Source organism: Fundulus heteroclitus, chromosome 1 (genome assembly GCF_011125445.2).
Source record: "Fundulus heteroclitus isolate FHET01 chromosome 1, MU-UCD_Fhet_4.1, whole genome shotgun sequence".
Taxonomy (NCBI): domain Eukaryota; kingdom Metazoa; phylum Chordata; class Actinopteri; order Cyprinodontiformes; family Fundulidae; genus Fundulus; species Fundulus heteroclitus.
Genome location: NC_046361.1, coordinates 30,592,057 through 30,615,004, shown reverse-complemented (window position 1 = coordinate 30,615,004; position 22,948 = coordinate 30,592,057). Strand labels below are relative to the sequence as shown.

At 39.3% G+C, this 22,948-nt stretch overlaps 1 protein-coding gene across 9 annotated transcripts in view; it reads right to left on the bottom strand.

Moving 5' to 3' along the window:
* The window catches only part of camta1a (calmodulin binding transcription activator 1a), a 451,533-nt gene that overhangs the window by 24,679 nt on the left and 403,906 nt on the right, over positions 1 to 22,948 (bottom strand). For 8 of the 9 annotated variants that reach the window (XM_036140494.1, XM_036140498.1, XM_036140504.1 and 5 more), the window contains 2 exons: positions 18,368 to 18,494; positions 17,648 to 17,782 (listed from right to left, as the gene is read on the bottom strand). In XM_036140494.1, coding sequence (XP_035996387.1) covers positions 17,648 to 17,782; positions 18,368 to 18,494 — 262 coding nt within the window. Of the gene's footprint in view, positions 1 to 10,086; positions 10,652 to 17,647; positions 17,783 to 18,367; positions 18,495 to 22,948 lie in introns of those variants that run through there. The other variant, XM_021323074.2, reaches the window with a different exon arrangement.

Here is a 22,948-nt window from a genome sequence, read left to right as displayed (position 1 = left end):
TCAAAAACAGCTATTTGGCATATTTATGACTAAATAAGTTAGAGTCAATGAACTCTTTGATAGGACATGGTACCTACTGCCTAATCTCTGATGTTTCAAGCGTGCTTAATTTTTTTTTTCACATTTTGACATATGTAACACATAATTTATAATATGAAAACTAATTTGACGCCTAAACATCAATTTGTAGCAACTTTCTTAAACTTAGCTAAGACGTTTTAACATATCTCAGTACACAAGGCTTCTTTGGAAGCTCAGGTCTTTCAGCAGAAAAGTTCTCAAACTATCTTACAAAAAAATGCATTTAACTGGGATGCGTTTAAGGGACAGAACCTTTTGCATTCTCATTGGCACAACACAGCCATTTCTAGCAGGCAAAAGAAATTTCCCAGCTTAGAAAATCTGCACAGTTGTGTTTTTGAGCTTTTGTACCCAATCTATTTGTGTGGGGGAAAAAAAAAATAGCTGTTGGCATTTTGGCCCAACTATTTAACCTCAAACTTTAGATTTGTCTAGTTTAGCAGTTTCTGTAATTTCCTGCAAAGGATAATACGCTGTCGGGTTAAACAAACAAAAAAAATATACTCGCACTACACACAAAGGAAAAACAGGCACTTATGAGCGTGAGTGTGTGTGTACAATGTACACACACATAAGGTATGCCACGTACAGATAGTGGATTAGGATGGGCACAGAGAGCCCACTGCAGCAGGGAGTATAGAAGACTGCATTAGCATTCCCCATTTAGCTACTATGAGGCCGTTTCTGTGGCAACCTGCTGCCGAGTGGTAACTAGGCGACAGTAACATGGCTGTGTGTGTATATGCCCCGCCTGTGTGCTATTGGCTTATTGATGAAGGGGAGGAGAAGGACCCAGTATACAAGACAAAAATGTAAATAGACAATGAAAATGTAATCTATGAATCTGTTCCTGCATGCAATTTTCTCAGTGCCGACGCCTCAGGTAGACTCCAAGTGGGGAGCCTTCACAGTATGATCCAGTGACATTTGCTCTGTATGGTGTCCCGGCAGCCCCGGCTAAAGGTTCCATAGAGAGCTAATGTCATAGCGAGACACAGAGAAGGAGGTCAAGTAGCTTCTATCATTGGAAAGAAAAGCACAATGCCACTGGCTCATAAATTACTGCTCTCTTTGACAGCATGCTGCACTGTGAAAAATGGGCTGAAAGAACCACAATGAGGCCCCTGCCTTTAATTCCTCTGTGTGCTGTACGCTACCTCGGCGAGCAAACCGTCAGATCAGCAGATAATTTTCATAACAAACAGAAAACTGCTCGGAGGGTTTGTAGAGGCTCCCATTAGACGGTACTTATCTTTCTCCATCAACACATTGGCTTGTAGATGTTAGGGAGGTGCAGACCTCCCTGCCTACTCTGGCCTGAGTGCGTGAGTTGAGAGGGGAGTCAAAAGGTTGAGCTACATGCCTTCATACAAGCTTGTGCTTTCATTTTGCTTTCGTTTGATATGTGGGAAGAGATCCACACACAGGGATGGAGGGAAAGAGTCGGGGATAGTTAGCAGCAGGCTGACATGTCTTTGTTCAGACCCAGTGCTGCAGTGTGCTGCAGTGCAGATGATGTCATCTCCACCTGCTGCCTGCTGCTCCAAATGCGATGCACGTCCACTGCAGAGGAAGGATGGGGGGTAGAGACAAGTGGGAGGAGACAGGGAAGGTGAACAGCCAAACAGTACTGTAACAACACTGTGACGTTCTGAGGGCCCTCCCCCTTTCTGGTTTACTCCCTTGTGACAGTGCATGGTTGCAGACGTGGTCATTGTCACACATTAGAGCCAGATTTTGACAATGTATTTAGGAAAAAAAGCAATGCCTGTTACAAAAAAAAAAAGAGACAACTCACTGTGTGAGAAATTTAAAGTGTGCTTTTTCAGCCAGCTGAGTGTAAAGTTAGTGTTTCTGATAAAGTTTCTGTACATGCTTGTGATTGCCATTGCCATATTCCCCAGACATCCCTTTGCTCAAATTTCTTTGGAACTTTGCATAGAATAGAAGATAAACACCTCAATAGTTTTTGGAATTAAATCCCAATCATTACACTCTGTCTCAAACCTCTGCATAAATAAACTCATTCCATGGGAAGCTATGTGCTAAAATTGCATTTACGGAAAATTACTCTTATCAAAGCCTCTAGCAGAGTTGAGATTGGAAATATTTTTCTGTGTAAGTATACAATTATAAATAGTGACCTAATCACATTTTGCAGGCTTTCGTAAGTCCAAGTTTATTTCCTCAAGGCAATCTGGAGTGATCTCATGAATGAAAAACAGGCAAAGCCAGCCATAGGCAGAAGAGGAATATGTGGCTGTTTCAGGCCCTCTGCTAGACTGGGGGCCCCAAGAGCTCTTGAAATAGCAACAACAATTAACAACAATTAAGAAATCTACAAACTGAAAAATGCTAAACAAAATCTTCTGTTTGATAGTAATGTTAACGTCTTAAACATAGCGACAAAAACATAGCTAATTAGACAATTTTACTGCCTGTGCCTAAGCTACAGTGAGTTATTGCTGTAGTTGTCACTTTTAAATCGTAGCGAGACAATCTAACGTTGCACTGGTTCTTGACTGTACTGAAGCATTTTCATTACACACAAATTGAATGCCAAATGAGTAGGCCAGAGAAATAATTACTAAATCAACATATTCATAGTTTACAGAGCCGTATAGCAAAATTATTATTTTTTGCATACTGATAATATTTAATTAGACAACCTCAAGGGTTCTGATTATTTAGCTGCTTTGCAATTGTTGTTTTGTGCAATGCTATTTCAAAGGGACAAAATGAAAAGGTGTGACTGGGGATGTGTACTTGCTTTATCAACTGGTTATTTGGAGCAATTTTCTGTATTTTACTTGTAGTCTAAAAAAGGAAATCATATTATGTGACTGATAAATCATTTCTCCAAGCAAGAGGTCACTTAGAGTTTTTTTTATTTGATCAGAGATTAGAATAATAAGAGTCACATAGCCTAAACAGGGATCAGAAATGGAGTCACTGGATGTAGTCTAATATTAAATATGCAGACAATAATTCTATATTAAATTAAGTGATTTATTAAATTTAAGCATTTTACAATAATTTTTTTTTTAATCTCCACAATAATTCAAAAGTACCGAAACACTAAGGGCCATACACTTAAGGTATTGGAAGTCGAATTTGAGATCACCTCACACTGGTACTTTATCTATATTCTTTAGATTGATCCTGTTTAAAATACATTACTAACATTGTTGTCAAGCAGAAAACCCAGACTTGGTATCTGTTTCCAAATTAGATTCAATTAAATTTTTAGTCGCATTCAGTTTAGCACCAATTTACTGCAAAGGTCCCCTCAAGTCACTCTACGAGACAGATCCAATTAATATCCAAAAATATTTAATAAAATCAAATACATCACACATACCATTTAATTTAATCATACTCATAATATAATGGTGTCAATTTCAGTTCATAAGACCAATTGGTAAAACGTTATCTTTCATTGGAAGAACGCCTAATTGTACTGAGTCATTGACTGTGTAAAAATCCCTCATCCTGTGCAAGCATGCGGTGACAGTGGAAAGGAATGACTCCCTTTTAACAGGAAGAAGCATTCAGCAGACCTGAGCTCATATGAGTGGCCTTCTGGTGCAACCAAATATAGTTTAAGTGAAAGTCTTGGTTTCTTTAAGGGACGCATCTTTAACTAGTTCCTAAATGCTGCTGTTTAAAATCTTCTTGATAGGGCATTATAATAGTTGTGTCGCAAAATGACTTTCTTAATATTAGCTTCTGTCAAAGCACACCCAGGCCCTTTAAGTGGTCTTCCTAAACAGGCAATTATATAATCTTGGGTGGTCTACCATCTCTAGGACATGGCAGCAGCTCATCATGAGACAGGTTGACATACTCAGGGATAAGGGAATGAAAGACAGTGCTGCTTATTAAGACCCACCAGAGCTTGATGTCAGAGCAAAGGGGTCACTGAAAGAAGGAAGACAGCAAGACAAGAACGGAAGGAAACCTGACACCAGGGTAAAAGGAAATCAGAAGAGGGTTTATAGAGAGGAATAGAGATAAATGAGAATAGCAAGACAGAGTGTGCCAGTGAAGCAGGATGGAGCATTTAGTTGAAGCTACTTGAAAGTGTTAAGGGTGAGAGCAGGACAATTGTTACTGGAATGAAATACAACTGGAGTGGTGCTGGTGTGTCTAAACAGATTTATAGACCTTGCTACTGTACCATTTCACTAGTATAAATATGAAATTAACAGGACTTTAAGGCATATTGTCAACTCACAACACAGAAAAAAAATCCTGGACAAACAATCAAGTGAGGAGTCTTTGCATAGTCACTGAATCTCAGGGTGTTGGTCTGGTTTTTAATACAGTATGTTTCCACCCTCCATGCTTCTGTTATTAGAAAAGGCTGTCATCCTTTCATCTTGAAAGAGTTCACTTCTGATCGACCACGGCAGCACATCTTTAATCTTCACGTCCCAACCTCTGGTCCTGCTCATGCCAATCAAGTTCAGAACTGAACCTCATTATCTTTCTGCAGCTAGTCACATTCTCACATGTAACCCTATGGAGAGACCAGAGGCCGGCCTCCTCCTGGGTCTTTGTGCGAGCTGATTGACAGGGGCTGGTATTTGTGACCAAGGAGAGGAAGAGGCCAGGCCATCTGTCAGCCGCCCTCGCAGCTGGAAAACATGGCTGTGTGCTCATCAAAGACACACCATCCCTGCTTTAAGTTCCTGTAAGAGGACTGCTTGCAGAAGATTTGAACTTCTGAAAGACTAATACTACGTACCATGTAACGGAGATATCTGTAATTTATTTATAATCCATTTGTCCTTTCATCTGATATTCAGTTTCGTCAACACGGTGTCAGGAGTTTAGATCTCGCTGCACTTAAAGTGCATTGCAAAAGTATTCATATCTCTTTTGTGATCTAATAAACAGAAATGCAAAACCTGGGTTCTCAGTGGACTGTGTCCTGCGAGTTTCGAAACGGTCCTTGCTCTAACACTTGTCTAACACCTGATTAAAAATAATTGAATTATCTCGTCACTCCTTCACGGAGCTTATTAATGATGTAGTCATGTTATTCAAGAGTGTTCAAATATGGCAGCATCTAAAACATGCAGGAGACCAGCCCCCAAAGGACTAAACCTACTCCTACCCCGATGATAGACCAACACAGTGTAGCACATGATTGTAAAGTGGAAGGAAAATGATAAATGGTTTAGAATTTTCTTTTCTACAAATAAAAATCTGAAAAGCTTGCCGTGGATTTAAATCCAGGCTCCTTTAGCCTAATACCCCTTGAATAAAATCCAGTGTAACCACTTGCACTTAGACATGACCTAATAAGTTAAGCGAGTCTGTTTCACTATAAAGTCAGCTATTCTGTGAACGCCTCAGAGGCTTGTTAAACAACATCAGTGGGGCGACTGTGGATCAGTAGGTAGAGTACTCATCTTGCAAATAGAAGGTTGTCGATTTGATTCCATTTTCCCCCTGCTGATGTGCCCCTGGGCAAGGCGCTTAACCACAAAGTTGCCTACCAATCTGCATATTGGTGTATAAATGTCTGTGTATTAGTGAGTGTGATTGGGTGAATGTGGCTATAGTCATACAGGTGCTGTATTTAGTGAGCGAACTGCACCATGAAGACTAAGGAATATATAAGACAGATCAGAGATAAAGTTGTAAAGAATTTTAAATCAGGGATAGGTCACAAGACAAGAGACCAAACTTGGAAGATCTCAACCAGTTCACCTTAGAAAATACTGCTCAACTATGGATATATGGCCGTCCACCTAAACTGACGGGCTGGACAAGGAGAGCACTAAGCAGAGGTAGCCAAGAGCGTCCATGGCAGCTCTGAAGGAGTTGGAGAGATTCACACATCCCAAGTCATATTACAAACATTTGGAAGACGGTGCTCTCATCAGATGGGAAAAATGTTACTATCTGGCCTTAGTTTCTGCAGCTGATGAATTTAGTTACGGAATATGTTGCCGTAAGAAAGCCACAGTTGAAAGAAATATATAAAAGGTTATTTTTGCAGTTTGGCACAAGTCAAGACATGAGACCAAAAGTAAACATGTTGGTTGGAGTTTAGCATAGCAACTACAGTCATATTCAAATAATCAAAATATGCATTTTAATGAGCCTTGTTTATACCTTCTAAACATGACAACCTTTAACCAGGTATCAAACATAATTTTCATTAAGTTTCTGTACTAAAAATGTTTTTTAATGGTTTGATGTAATATTCTAATGGCAAATGTTGCGTTTTCAACAGCTGTAATTGTAAAACCAGCATAATCAAAAGAAAGATAAAGTCGAAAACATCCCTCTACGTGTGTTTGATCTATATATTGTGTTTGACTTAGAAAGTACTAAAGAAAATAAACAAAAGTAACTTTTCAGTGATATTCACATTTATTGAATGGGTCTGTATACATGGCAGAAAACCAAGACAGCTGCACACACCCTGAACTCAACACTCCCATGGTTAAACGTGGTGGTGGTGGCAGCATCATACTGTGGAGTTGCTTTATGTCAGCAGGAAGCTGGTCAGAGTTGATGGATGCCGCTACCTACAGGGCATCCTGGGAAAAAAAATCTGTTAGAAGGTGAAAATAAGTTGGCACTGCAGAGGAGGTTCACTTTCCAAAAAAGAGACTCCTAAGCATTAAGCCAGAACAACATTTGAAGTATTTAACGTTTATTAATTACTTTGAATGGCCCAGTCAAATTCCAGACATCAATCCAATTGGAAATGTGGCAAACGTTGGTAGCTGATGTTCACATATGCTCTCAGTTCAATAAGACTGAGCTTGAGCACAGAAAAATAGGCAAACATTTTTGTTTTTAGAGCAAATAAATGCAAGCCACACTTTTCAGGTTATTTGAAAACAATAGATCTGTTTCTTTGTCTTTCACAATTATGCAATATTTGTTTAGAGTTATCCTGTAAAACAGTTGGTCTATCACATAAAATTCCATAAATAAAATAAATATATTAAAGTTTGTGATTGCAGTATGACAAAATACAGAAAGAATCAAGATTTATGAATATCTTCGCAAAGTTTCTGTAGGTCCCATAGCCCTTCTTTTGTGAATTTGAAAACGTTGGGAAACAGCAGAAAACCCTCACAGACAAACAAAAATCCCTGTTAGCATTTTTAGATTCATGGGGATACAGATAATAAAAATAACAGAAATAGACATTGATCCACAGAGATACTTGAATCATACCCCTGCTGTGCATAAAAACATGCAGTGGCCACATATAAAAAACATCAAGTTGCATAATTATTATACCTGTTGCACAGCGTGTATATGCTGTGTTAGATTTTCACCAGTTTAGCCAAATACCATAATTATAACAAAGATCAAAGGTCTTGAGCACATCCCATACCCTTGTTCTGGCATTACCCCAGTTATACAAGTCAATATGAGTGCAGTCTGGACACAAAAGATTCAGTGTGTCACAGTAAAGGTAAAATGCCAAGACACGAGACCCCGGGGATTTACTGTCATTGGATCTTACACTAATGGAGTAACTGTATTGGCTTTTTGTCTTAGAAATTAGACAAGCTGTATTTTTCAGATGTCCAGCTGATTTAGTAACAAGTACATTTCATTTGGCTTCCTTTTTGTGCGAACACCCGACACATGTTTGAAACATACAGTAACAGGCAGAAACATGTGAAATGAGTGCAGAGATTATTTCAAAGAAGAGATGACTCACAAAAACCCTAAACAAACAAAAAACAAGAAAAAATATACCGAAAGCTCAAAGGGTGAAACTTCAACAAACACTGTTGGGCTAAATGCACCCACATGTTTAACCCTTTTAAGCCTTCCTTTGAGTGTTTTTCAACAAATCATTTAAAATCGAGGTTTAACTGTCTGTCTTATGTTATAAAATCAAAAAGAAAGTGTGCAGAAGGAGTTTTACAGTTTATGTTCGGCAAATATAACTCAGATAACTCCCAAATTTGAATTAAAAATACAATGATCCACAAATGGCAAACACAACTTCAAAACAAAATCTTCTACTAGAAAGAAAAAACGCAAACTCAAGCCACAGATGTGAATTGAATAATAGATATTTCAGATTACTGACATATTCTACCTCATGCATATCGTAAAAAGCACACAACATCATGGCAAGGAAAAACAAACTGCAAGTGACAATCTTCACAGCACCCATTAAATTCAGTTCATGTTATCTTTTATCGAACTTACTCACAGCTAAAGTTGTCTCAGGACACTATACAGACAAGGTAAACAACTCCAATTTATTCTGATGATGCTACTTTACTGCCACGATAAATAATGGACTATCTATAGGGTGAAATTTTAATTTATTTAAAAAAAAACAAAGAAAATTAAACAAACGATCAAGGACCTAATCTATAGAAGAAGTCAGTTATAGTAAAAATACTGTCTTTACTTAGATGATTTAGAGTTACTGAGTACATATGAAGTGACACAGAGCACTCTATTTATATAGCACCTTTAATACACAGTTTCGATACAAAGAATCATGCTCCTGTGATCTATCACCTGCAGGTGGAAGAATCCCCACAACATTGCTGCTGTTGGTGGATTTACAACTATTACTCTTTTTTATCAATACAAGTAAAAATACATGAACTTTTACATGACCTAATTCTACAGCTGTTAGATTTGAAAGTCACACTACATACAGTATATACTACAGTTACAGTCAGCACTTAAAACGACTTGTAAACAAGACTGGTAAACTATACAGCTCTGGAAAAGATGAGAGACTGATGCATTTTTTCATCAGCATCTCTGGAAGACTGGTGGAAAGCATGCCGGAAAAAAAACAGGTGATTCAAATGTTTATTTCTAAACTGTTTCTAAGGTAAAACGTTTGTGTCGTGTCATTTACAAATGAATATGGACTTATATCTTTGAAATTTGTGAGGTCTGAAAACACTTTTTTTTGTAAATAAATACTAGAAACTGGATTAAGTTTATTTGGAAAGAATGGTGTCAGTGATTTAAATGAATGTGCTAAAAAAATGTCAATTTGATTTAAAAATATTTCTCTGAAAAAATAATAAAAATAAAATGAGCTAAACATTTTGTGGTGCTCTCTTAAATCTTTGCAAAGCTGTGTTATAAAAGATTATATTTCTGCCTGAAAACAACGTGCTCTATCCCCAACTGTTTCTTTTTTACAACCAGAAACTGATTTCCCCCAAAGCAGAGGCAAAGTGTGGTCAACTTATCTCCATACCGAGTGCATAAGAAATAAAAAAGTGCAACCGTGTTATTGCTGGCTTTGCAGCTACAGTGCAATAAATGCATCTAATTTACTGCAACTGCAACGGATAAACATCACAAATGAGCAACAGGTAGGCAATGCGCAAGAACGATTTCCATTACAATAGTTAGGAAACGTCTATGAACTGAAACTACTGAGCCAAAGCTGTTAAAGTCGATGTTCATGGCTCTGTGGTGCTGAAAGCGATCAGGGCTGTGGAGCATCTCAGCAGCCACACATGGCCCAGATAAACCCATCCGAGCTTATGGATGCGACAAGCCTCCAGTGCGCTATAGAGCTCAACAACACGTGAAACCGCACCTGGGTCACACTGACCCTTTGGGCAACAGCACCCAGATACAATCACTCGGAGTAAGACGTATTTGGGAAAACAAGCACCCTGCGAGGTAACTTTAAAAGAAGACCGAGAATGTTTCTAAGTTTCGGAGGTCGCCCTGAAAGCACGAAGCGCAAGTCGTGAGTCAGGAGTTGCTTAGTCTGAGCGCTTGACGCATGAAACAGTTTGTAAGCATGTGGCTAAAACAACTCCGCTACAGCGCTGGCACTACAGGAATACAGTAAGACACAATAACGGCATGCGGTGCCCAAAGAAGAAGAAGAAGAAGAAGAAGAAGGAAGAAAAAAAAAACGTGGAACTTGTGGCATTCACAATAGTCAACCCAAAAACAACAACACATCACAAGACAGCACAGCACTACAGGTATAAGGTTGAGCTTAACACTTCTAACCTTCTATTTTATTTTCCATTGGTAGGATCCAGCTTAATGCCAAAAACACAGCCCCTTTGTCTGTTTGGAAATGCAGGTGTCATTCACTGGCATCCTGACCCAGAGAAGTCCAAGCAGGGGCGCGTTTCTTTCAAACTGGCCAGACTAAAACATGCTGCTACACGGAGAAGAAAAGCAATAAAAAAAAAAAAAGAACCAGCATATATATCCTTGGTGTAGACTGAGTCTGACTCTCAACAGCGCGCCCGTCAACAATAGAACAAAGTGAAGGAAGAGAGCGGCGCGCAGAAAGGAGAGGAAGACCGCTCATGCTCTTCCTCCTCTAATAGCCCACTCCTCCTGCTGCCCTCCTCTTCACTTTGTTTCACCTCGCGCACATGCACGCTCTCCTCGTGTTTCTAGTAGTCGCTGCGACCCCCTGCCTGCAGTAAAATGACAAAAACCCGCCGCGAGGAAAACGTTGTGCGCACGTGCAGCCGGTAAACAGACGCTTTAGTTCCCGTCTCCTTCACGAGCCCCGCTCGCGCTCACTGACAATTCGCTCTCTCTTTTGTGGATAATCTAGCGATTTATCAATTTATCTTAAAAAAAAAAGAAAACGATCAATCTAACAGATTTGATCAACTAAGATCGAACCAGATCATTTTTGTTGGTGATTTTTTATTTTATTTTTTTCCGTGAACGCACGCACGAAGTCTCTCCCAAACTGGAGGAAAAGCGTAAAAAGCGGATCTTCCAGCAGCGTCTGTGATGCTTTAACCCAGGACCAGTTCTATCCGCGGGAGTTTGCCATGTTTACCCAAACACGCCCACTCCTACTCGGCGCCTGCATTGTGTGCAAACGCTCTGCCGCTTGTCATGCCTCGGCACCGTCAATAAGGCTCCCCTAATCACTGACGGCCGGCACGTCTCTGAGCGGGGCTCTAATCCTGCTATTGCCAGAGTCGTTCGGGTCGCCGGAGCTTGAATCGGGGACTTTACGTGGCAGCGGTTCTGCGGCTCCGAGAGCCTTTCTGTCCTGCCTATGGCTCCGTACCTGCAGTGCTGCAGAGGAAAAAAAAAAAAAAGCGCCCCTTCCCCCACTCTGCATTATGACAAATCAAGGCAGGCAGGCAGCTGTGCCATTAGCACATCATAGCACAGTTAGTCTTCCACGGGAGAGGAAACGCACAGAGCCGAACGGCACACCGCTGCAGACTCGCACTAAACATCGACACGTATGTCGCGTAACTGGACGACAGCAGCCTGTTAATCAGTCGACTGACTAGAAGCTTGAACGGGAAACAGAGACTGACACGTTTTTTTTTTTTTTTTTTTTTTTTTTTTTTTTTTTTTTTTGGAAGTCACTGTTGTTCCTCCCATCTGGGCATTATGCTCAAAAGGAGTTCACATAGCTACACCCTGCCGCCCCCCCTGTTTTAGACATAAGCAACGCTTCAGCCTTGGATTTAATGGTTACCAGAGCAAGCAGACCCACACGGACTCGAGCTTTAACGGACTTACAGTCCACCGATTTTAAAGCGCGCTCAGCAACAGTTGCTGTCCACCCAGCGTGGTGCTGAAACACGGGCTCACACACGCTGCTCCCTGGAAGTACTTTATTTGTTTTAGGCCATTCCACCACTCGACTCACATTCTCAGCTCTTAATTAGGCATGGGCAAGATGCTGTACCGATGTATATCAAACAGTTCTGGTGCCAAAACTGCTAAAATATTACATTATATGGTTTAAGTTTCTTTTAATGAGATGCCAAAAAAAATGTCTCAAACTTTAAGGTGCATAGTGTAATGCACTGCATTACACTATGCACCCTAAACTGTTACTGCACACAAATGGCTAAAAGCACACTTCTGCACTTTGAAAACATGGCCATTCATGGGGTAGAAACCGAAGTGGCATCCGTCACTGTTATTAGTGTGACACTGTTTCAGAACTACAGCTGGAAAGTGATGAGCAACATTTCTAAAGCTGACTGCTGGCTAGCTACCCAAGAAGGTAGTAATTAGCATGGACTAATTAATATTCCAGTGTTATACTTTATTATTTGCTATACTGTTGTTACTTTATAAATAGAGGAATGGCAAAAAACATATAAAATGCAACTAAGCATAGACTAGTTTACTGATTTTAATACATAAAGGGTTTAACTGGAGTTTCCTCCTGCTGCAAGGAGCATAGCACACCTCAGCGGTGCCCCTTTCCAACCTGTTGCTTCATCCAGCCACCTGGCTGATAGAAAGCTGTAATTTTCCGTTCCAAGAAGGAGGGGCTTGGCTAATTTGGGAATATAACCAGGTAGCTAAAAACAAGAACAGCCATGGTATGCTAACTAAAGGAGAAAACCCCACTGGAGTAACTAGTTGGAACTAATTAACCTTTTAATACCAGCTCCTTATACGTGTGCTACTTTAGAAATATCCCAATGGCAAAGTGGTATACCCAATTTCAATGCTACTAAGGGATAGGGACATTCTAACTCTTTTTGTGGAGTGGAGTGTTAAGGGGAATGGCTGGAATCCATAAACAGATACATCTGAGCCACACTTGGTAACAAAGAGGTTGAAACTTTACTTTTACATGCATTCACTTATATAAAACATTTTTTAATGGTGAGAAATATCACAGTGATTTCTATTCTGGAATGTCCTACTGTATTACAGAACTTATTGTGAATTATTGCTAAGAAGTCTGAAGAATTTGCAAGGGTAAAATATTTCTTAATCCAAAATACATTTTACGATCCGAGCAGCTGTTAGAATGTGTAGTTTGATCCATTTACTATGATACCATGTTCAGGTTGTCACAACAAGTAAAAAATAAATAACAATTGGTGTCGCGAAATGATAATGTGAGCCACCTTCACTGCTACATGATCATTTGACAACTCAGGTAGTTATTAAAACACACTAGCGTGGTATTGTGTTATCACCGCTGGGTGACCTGAGTGGCAAGAGCAAAAAGAAAGGGAGAGTGCTAGGATAAGGAATAACCCTAGAAATGGGATGATTCCTTAGTCAGAAATTATTCTGAAATGTGGGCGTGACACCTGTCACACGTATTAGTATTTAAACAGCCACACAATCACAATTTTATTTTCTCTCACAAGCACCCATGGATTCAAAAACGCAACCACACATGGTCAATATCTTACCAGTTTCCTACAATTTAGTCAAATTTTCAATCATGACAATGCACAGTAGCAGCTTGAATATATTACCACAAATGATGAGTTGTATTTTCAGGTTTTAAATATGTCACACATGATTTTACATCCATCCCATATGATCCAAGCTTAGATAAAAACAAACATTACAGATACAATCATTGCTTATCACAACACACCACAGTTCTAAAAATAGGCAGAAAGAGGATGTTACACAACAAATTGTGAGAGGTGGTGTGCAAGGAGTTAATATAAGTAAAGTAATGGGGTGGGTTGTGTTTTTCCCTGAGACAGTCAGCTCCTCCTCATCGGCTTCTGTGAATGGCCCAGTAAGGCAGCAGGGTATGAATGGCGGAGGGATATAATGGCGCTGCCATGTATGTGAGCTGCCATGCAGGTCTCTATTACTCACTCGCACTCCTTGAAGGGCTGTCTGCAATGCAGCTGTCCTGTGAGCCTGTGGTTCATCGTGCCCTACTTTATTCTGTCAGTGCTCAAACACTGCAGCAGTACCTCAGCCAGCAGCAGCAGCAGACACACACACACACACACACACACACACACACACACACACACACACACACACACACACACACACACACACACACACACACACACACACGTTTGCACACACATTGCAAACAGTTAATGGCTTTTATGTGCATCATATTCTGTCACAATAGCCTATGGCAGGCCTGCTGATACATAGACCCGACTTGTTGGAATATAAATCTGGAAGCCTCCATACATCGGATGTTAAATGCAAAATAAATAGTTGATTGCAAATAAATAAATAAAAGTATTTCCTTGCTGGCTCTGACCACAAGGTCAATGTTTTGCAAAACTTCATGTTTATCTTACAGCAATTGATAATTCAACTGGCCAAATTTTGTGTCAATTTATAGTGCTCTTTTTCATTCAATACAGCAACTTGAAGTGTCCTACAGATTATAGAAGCATTCAAACACATCCATCTGCATGAATAAAAAGAACAACAACAAAAAAAGCCCACACATTTCCAGCAGAAACATAAATATGCACAGATGTCACATATAAGGCAGGGTGTCCAACCGCATGTAACTTAATACTTACCAACACACACTAATATACAAAGAAAAGAAAAATAATCAATCCAAACTTGCCAAGGAGGGAATGATATTTACTCTATAAGGAAACACTGAAAAACAAAAACCGAGTAAGACATAATAGTAAAAAAAAAAGATATTAACAATAACTAATACAATTCTAAGATGAGAAATATTTAAATTACTTGAAATCATGGATAAAAATAAATTATTGCATTTAAAAATGTTAAAAATAATAACATTTTATGTCTCAGCTACTAAATAAGCAATTGTTAAAAAAAGAAAAATCCACCCTTAAAACTCTGATACAAGCCAATTTAAAAGCTAAGCAAGAGCTCATGACATTGTCAGATTATTCCAAATAGCTGCAAAATCAACCAGTAAACATGCCAGAGACACACCAGCCAGCAAATGGCTCAATAATAAAAAAATACTGTGCAAAGCCAACACCCTTGTTTTTAGTTTGCTCATAACTATAATGTTGTGCTCCAATGACCACATAGCCTATTTGGAAACAGCTGATTTTTTTTTCTGAAAACAGCAAAGAATAAAAAATCTTCTGCACTAAAACCTTAAACAGCATATCTAAAGTTTTAAACCAGATATAAAAGCCTTATGCAAAACGTATTTTATACACAGTTAAAACTTCATTAGCCAAAATGGAAAAATATCCAAAAGCCCATAGCAAGAATCAATCAAAGAGCATTTTTAGGTAAAATTGCTACATGTTATCTGGGGATATACATCTAGTGTCCACTGTATTAACTTAACCTTGCTTGTACCTGATTGGATCCCTTTTTCCTAACTACCTTTCTTATCCACATCATAAATTCAACACGGTATCACATTCTTTGGAGTATTTGGTTGATATCAGCATAATAGCATAGATTTGTCAGCTGAACGTGAACCTGAACCATTGTGTAAAAATCTGGTAACTACAACGGCTGATGGAGTACAGTGAACCGTGTTTAAAAATCCACTTTGATACATGGTGAATTATCCTGTTGGAAGTAGCCCAAAGAAAATATCCACCACACCATCCGGCTTTTGTTATCCAGTCTTGATGAGCCCGTATCATTTGTAGCCTCATTTTATGGTTCTTAGCCCATGTGAGTGGCAACAGTGTGATCATCAGCTGCTTCAAAGTCTGACATGTTTTTTTCATTCAGAGATGGTTTTCAGCACACCTTCGTTGTAAGAGATTCTATAAAGAGACTCCCTTTTCAGGGGTCACCACAACAAGTCATTACAGACCTTGCAGAGTGTTTATACCACATGCCCTTCCTGAGGCAACCAGTGCCCATATCCACAAAGAATCCCAAGATTAAAAGCAGCTCTGAGTGATGTTATTTTAGGAAAAAAAAAAATCTTAGAATTTCCCAAATTCTAAGGTTTTTCTTAGAATTCTACCTCGGTAAGACGAAGGTTATTCACAAAGCATCTTAGGCCTTAAGAGAGCTCCTAAAGTGCATTTTTTTAAGAGTAGTGAGGAGGACTTATATCGAGCCTAAAAGTGTCGTAAGCAGATTAGATGGTGGAAACAGAGAGAGGTGTTCGGCTGATCCACCACTAAACGTGGATGAAATAAGCACATAAACATCCATATCATACAATTATTAATATGCAGATAGGATAAACTTTAGAATTCCCATAGGGGAAATTAACTAGTATCAGTGCTCTGTCGGGTTATATGCATGGCTCTAACATAATTTTATGGAGGATAAATAAATTACAGAGAAATTTTGGTTAATCATAAAAAAGACGAGGAATTTACAAATAATGTATATAAAAGAGGTAAGAAAGTATTTTCTGTATTGCATGATCATTTTAGTAGCCTCTATGGTCATCTAAGTTTTCTTTGTGATGCCATCTCCTCGCTTTGATCGCCGCACGGAGTGCTTCACTTTTCAGGCTGGTGCGTAAAAGCACCAAGACGTGCAGAGAAAAAGGCGCCTTGATCTGCAGCAACACGCTTTGTGTCGTGATCAGGGGACCAATTTACCTTTCATCACTCCTTCTCCTCCCAGAGATAACTGGACAGATGTGTTGCTGTTCCTCATTTTGCCTAATTCAATCAATCACTTCAATCAATCACTTTATTTATTTTGGTAAATTGTCCACATTAAACACAAGTAACAGCAAAAAAACAATAGACAAACCCACAGTTTACCAAAAAAGGAATAGGCCGAAGCAAAGCTTATTCTTGCCTACCCTATTCAACCGCTTTATACCAGCAGGCAATCCCAGTATAATACTGACGGGTGAGTGTGCACTAATAACAAATAGATGAGGTAGTAAAATGACTGGCGAGTGAACATAACAGTAAGCAAAATAATAGGTATCTAAATAAGGTGCTTTAAAATATTTAGATTCTGTGTGACAAACAGTACGTTTTGGTAGTTTTCATCGTCACAAAACATATTTCTTAATCCAGTCTAATGTCTCTCCTCGCATTACTAGGAGAGCATTTGTCTTGTTTTGTTCTTCTTGTACTATCAACCAATCACAGCTCTTAAAAGGCAGCGTCACATCTAGCAAGGGGGTCAACCACACTCCTCACTAAGATAAAAAGTTCTGTAATTTCCTTACTCAGTGTTGCTCACGGCAGAAATCTGAATTGTTCTTAAGATAGGACTCCTTGGTAGGAGTTTTTAGGCTAAGACAGGATCTATCTGAGAAAACTGTGGGAATCTTTGTGAATAGAGGCAGAGGATTTGAACCCAGGACCCTGATTTAAAGTCAAAGACTTTACCACTACACCACAGAAGGAGTATAATATCAGATACAGTTTCCTTTCATTACTCCAAGTCTTCGCTCTCTCCTCTGACTTCCACAAGATATTTTCAGCCATACATATGCTGGTAACTACATATCTTTTTTCAGATCACCTCAGTAATCCAAAGAATACATTTTGCATAACATTCCCAGGAGATCAGCAGTTTATGAAAAACTCAGACCAGACTGTCTGGCATCACCAACCTATGCTGTTGTGAATGAAACCCCCTCTCTTCCCCATTCTGATGCTTGATTTGAACTTCAGCACGATGTTTTCATCATTGATTTTCTATTGTGTTTGTGTTTACAAGCAATAAAACAGGTTTCTCTGATGAAGTGGGCACTGAGTGCATGTGTTCCATAACAAAATTCCAAAACTGGTAAAGCCACATGGGGAAATAGAAAGTGGGAAAGGAACAGATTGCAAGGATTTCACTGTGGGTGTTTAAAAAAGTAAAACAGACAATTTTAAAAAGAACATAAAAAAGTCCCTGCAGCAGAACAGATGCAAATGGAAGACCATTAAGAAGCGCCTACCATCCAGTGAGAGCCAGTCGTGCTGAGAGGATGGCAGTGAAGGGAGAGCCCGAGCTTTGTACTCAAACACCACAGAACTGGAGATGATCTGGTTGCTGATGGCCACCTGTAGCGTCACCAGACCTGTATCATGAGCTGAACAGGGAACAGACGGTTAGGATCTGGTGATTCAAGGTGTCACAAAGTTTTAAAATCTTATCCAAAAGATCAAATAAACCTTAACCAACATGGATGTTTCAGTCCATGAGGCACATTTGATCATGTAGGCTTATTTTTATTAGATTATCCAGGCAGGACGAAGGTGTAACTTAATAATACAAAAAGCAACAACAACTAAATATTAAAACAAACCTCTACTAAAAAGAGATTATCATCAATAAAGATGTCACCCAAGGGACAATGCACAACAGTGACTACTTTATATAAAGTGGACAGTTTTGCAGTAATGGTTCAGTCAAGTCTGTTTGCATCAACCTGCCTGGTTGAAAGAAAAATAAACAAAGAAATTAGGGCTTAAGTTACCAAACTGGATTAAGAAGGGACTCCTTCACTAGTAGTAAGAAAGGACTACATACCACACATCAAATAATAAAAAAAATATCAACATTCAAAAGAATTATGCTAAACTGGGCATCATATTATAAAAACAAATTATATTATAGGGGAAACAAATGTTAAGAACTGCTATTATGACAGCATTGCAAGTTTTCTCTTTACTACCTGGGCAGTAGCAACGCAGTACGCCTGGCTGGATGAGAGAGGCTGGAACCGAGATCTGGTCAAACAAGCAGCTGTAATTTGAGCTGGCCTCCTGCCATGGACCAGTAATAAGCACCTTCACTCCACCCTGAAAGCACAAATCATGATTATAAAACGGGCCCACAATACTTTTGCTAAACTAAGTTGAAGCGTTTACTGTTAACCGAACAACTACCGTACAAAGATGCTGAAACTCATGTAGGTGGCCAACAACTTAATTTAATTAATCTCTGCTGCCATCATGTGGAAATCCAATAATATTGTGACCCAAAAACACCACTAGCACCACTCTGGTGCCCTCCAGAGGTTAAATGGTGGCATTACACAGGCAACATTAAAAGTTATACAGATAAATGGAGGGCTTGAAAAGCTAAAAAAGAAAAAGATAAAAATATCTATAATCTTTAATGTGCAGAAAATTGCAAATCCCACTATTCATTGAAGACGACAATAAGATGATATTCTGAATACATTAGAACCGATAGGCCTACACCTTTCAGTGACTAGCAAATTAGTTGCATATTTTTTAACAAAAAGTGCAGCTGATTTAGTCCAGACTGGTAAAGTATAGGATTTTGATTTAATGATCACATCATCCTGGAACATTTTATTTTGTTTAAAATTTATCGAAACAATATGTACTTAGTAGCCATGAAGCTATTGCCACCATTAACTGCACAATGTTTTACAAAAGTATTCATCACAATTGGCATTTTTAAGTGTTTTGTCTTCCTCACAACCAGAGAGCTGTGTAACAAATCCAAGATGGATGATTAAACCGTGATTTTCCAGATATCCTGGTTGAATTAAGCCTCGACTCAGTTTCACAAAATCAGTAGCACATAAGTTAACATTTATTCTGTGCCGCTATCCTGCTCCAGACCAGGTTAAGTAATCCTGTTGCCCTATCTATTTGGTCCGCAGTCACACCGATCAGAAACCAAATGCGTTTTGTCAGTAATTCTGTTTTTTTTTTGTTGTTGTTTTTTTTAATCAGCCTACATTAAAAAAAAACAATGATATATTGCCATTCAGTTAGGTACTATTATTATTTTAAAATTATGATGGTAGCCCATACCATGATGCTTTGTTTGATAGAAAGGCCTTTTATAGACTATTGCATGTGTTAAAGGGATTAGATAAATGAGAAATGAAGAAGCAAAGGTGGTCTGGTGTTACACCATCTTCCATGAAATTCTGTGACTCCTCCAGAACAAACATATTTCTCGTCACGTGCGCAAAATACGCAATCTCACAGCCCCAAAAGGAAGAAAAAAAACCCCCAAACAAACCCCAAGGCTCAGTGACTTAATAACTGTTAAGGGCAAGAATGTAATGTTAATTAATATAACTAATAATTTCCATTGCATATCATGTATACTACATATTATTTCAATTTGTTTTAGAGTCTATGCTTAATGTTTTAAATGCAACTCGTGTTTGTATCAATCATCAATGCCACTATTAAAATCTGATCTGAGGTGAACATTGTTCTGCACAGGCTGTCTGCTGAAAAAGTTTCATCCCTCTACCAGTTTTCTTTCAGGGGTTATGGAACAGTCAGCGATACAGCGCCCTCTAGAGTCACAGAATCGGATAGATCAGATAAAATGGTTTAACTTTTTTTTTTTGCCATAGAAGTAGTTTCAAAGAAATGTGTTTCCCTTCAAAAATAGCAGCAGTCTTTCCTTTCTGATGTGCTTCCGTTTCTCATAAGGTTCCATCAAAAGATGTTGGTTGTTTGGTTTGAAGTTTGGCACACGCAATCATTCATTGTAGCATCAGTGAATCTGTGATCGACCTCATGGTCTCATGAAAAAAGCTGGGAGCTGGCATTTACCTGACTTACTTAAACCTGACTTGACATAGACGCACCTACTGGGCCTGGTTTGGCCTTTATGAAACGGATAAAACCAGGATGCACTGATCACACTAAGTCAAGCCTTGTTTTACCTCTTTTGTGAAACAGTCCATTAGAATTAAAATGAATGCTGTGAGAAGCTACACCATTCCATTTACAGAACACGCCTACAACTTCTAAGATGTGTTTGCTTTATTCTGTAGCAAACAACGAAAAGGACAGAATAACAGAAAACTTCAGTGTGCATAACTGTTCCCCCCAACGCCTGTACTTTGTAGAGCCACTTTTTGGTACAATTACAGCTGCAAGTGGCTCTGCATCACTCTTTCTGCGCTCACCACTTTTTGTCACTGGGATTTTTGCCCTTTCCTCAAGGCTGCTCCAGCTCCTTCATGTTGGATGTTTTTTGCTGGTGAACAGCAATTTTGACAAGGCCATTTCAACATATTTAAATGTTTCGCCTTAAACCATTTGAGTGTTGTTTGGGCAGTACGCTCCGGGTCATTGTCCTGCTGAAAGTTTTTTAACCTCTGTCCCAGTCTGAAATCACAAGCAGACTGACACAGGTTCTGCTCAAGTATATCCCTGTATTTAGCACCATCCAGCTTTCCCTTAACCAGTTTCCTAGTACCCACAGCTGAAAAAAAACATCTCCACAGCATTATGCTGCCACCACCATGTTTCACTGTGAGGGTGGTGTTCTTGAGGTTATGGGATTTGTTGGATTTGTGCCGAACATATCGCCTCATTTGACCAGATCACCTTCCTCCCTACATTTAGGGAGTAACCCACATGGCTTTAGGCAAATTCAAAACTTCCCTTTTGATTTTTGTTTTCTGGAGACTCTTTCATAAAGCCCAGCTCTATAGTGTATGGCTTATTGCTCTGTCCCGGGCTGATCTGGAAAAGGCAATACATGCATTTAATAGTTCAAGGCTGGACTACTGCGATGCTCTGTATGCAGAGGTCAGCCAGTCCATTCACCATAAGGTTCGTCTGGTCCAAAATGCAGCTGCTCGGTTTCTTTAAAACGCTACCGAACACACCCTCTCTCCTCTGGCTTCCAGTTCACTTTAGGATAGACTTTATAGTCCTGCTGTTTGCTGTTAAAGTCATAAATCACCTTGCTCCAGCATATTTATCTGAACTTTTAACTGTTCGCCACAACGTCAGGGCTCTGCGCTCATCAGAGCTTGTAACCCAATACTAGGTGCAAAAGATGGGGTGATCGTTCTTTTGCTGTTTTTGCTCCTAAGTTGTGGATCGCTTTACCACCAGAGCTACATTCGATTACTGAGCTAAGAGTCTTTAAATCGCAGCTAAAAACGCATCTGTTCAGACAGACCCTTCACTCCTAGCTGTTCAGCTGTGGATAATGTTTTTTTATGGTTTTATTTTTATATATAGCTCTAAAAAACAGTTTTGAATTGTGCTATTATGCATTTCTTTTTAGTTTTCATCTCCTCTCATTTTCCTTTACATTTTTATATTTTTATATTTTTTGCCTCAGCATCTTTTTGTTTGTATTTTAGCTTGTAAAGCACTTTGTGCATCATATGGATTGTTGAATAGTGCTATATAAATAAACTTTGATTGACAGATTGATTATTGTGGTCTCACGGACAGATCTTCCAGTCTCTTCTGTGGAACTCCACAGCTCCTCCAGGGTTACCTTTGCTCTCTGTGCTGCCTCCCTGCTTAATGCCCTCCTAGCCCGGTCTGCGAGTTCTGATGGGCGGCCCTCTCTTGGCAGGTTTGCTGTGGTAACATGTGCTTTCCATTTGATGAAGATGATAGATTTGATAGTGCTCCAGGGGAACTTCAAAGATTTGGATACTTTTCCTAACCCCTGACTTGTCCTCAACATCTTTGTCCCTAACACATTCAGAGAGCTCTTTGGTCTTCACGGTGTGATGCCTCTTGCTTAGTGGTGTTGTAGCCTCTGGGCCTTTCAGAAAAAGGTGGGTTTATTCTGAAAGATCATGTGAAACTTAGATTGCACACAGGTGGACTTCATTTAACTAATTATGTAACTTTTGAAGGAAATTGGATGCACCAGAACATTTTAGTGCAGGGGTCTTCAACACTTGTCCTCAGGACCCACTGTCCTGCATGTTTCCGGCATTTCCCTGCCTCCACACTACTGTCCTAAGTAAATGAGTGATTGACAGGCCTCTGCAGCCCTTGGGGGATGCTGAGGAGGCCATACAATCATTTGATACAGACGTGGTGGGGCAGAGACACATGGTCATATTTTTAAAATAGGACAGTAGATCCTGAGGACCAGGATTGAAGACCTCTGTTTTAGGAGCTTCATAGCAAAGGATATATTGGTGGACATATATGCACATGCCAGTTTTCAGTTTTTTGTTTTATTCATTTATTTTTTATACATATATTTTTTATTTCACTTCACCAACTAAGGATTGTTTTGTGCAGTTCCATCGCAAAATAAAAAACAAAAAAGCATTTAAATTAGAGGTTGGAATGTAACAAACAGGTAAAAAGCCATGGCGAGTAAAACACTTTTGCAAAGCATTCCAAATTTCCCTCTTTTAAAGATGCTCTTTCCATGTATAGACTTTGCAAATCCCCAGTTGGTTTTGGCAGATGGCCCCTTAAACTGAGCCTGGTTCTGTAGGAACTTTCTTCCTGCTAAAAGGGAGTCATTACCTTCCATC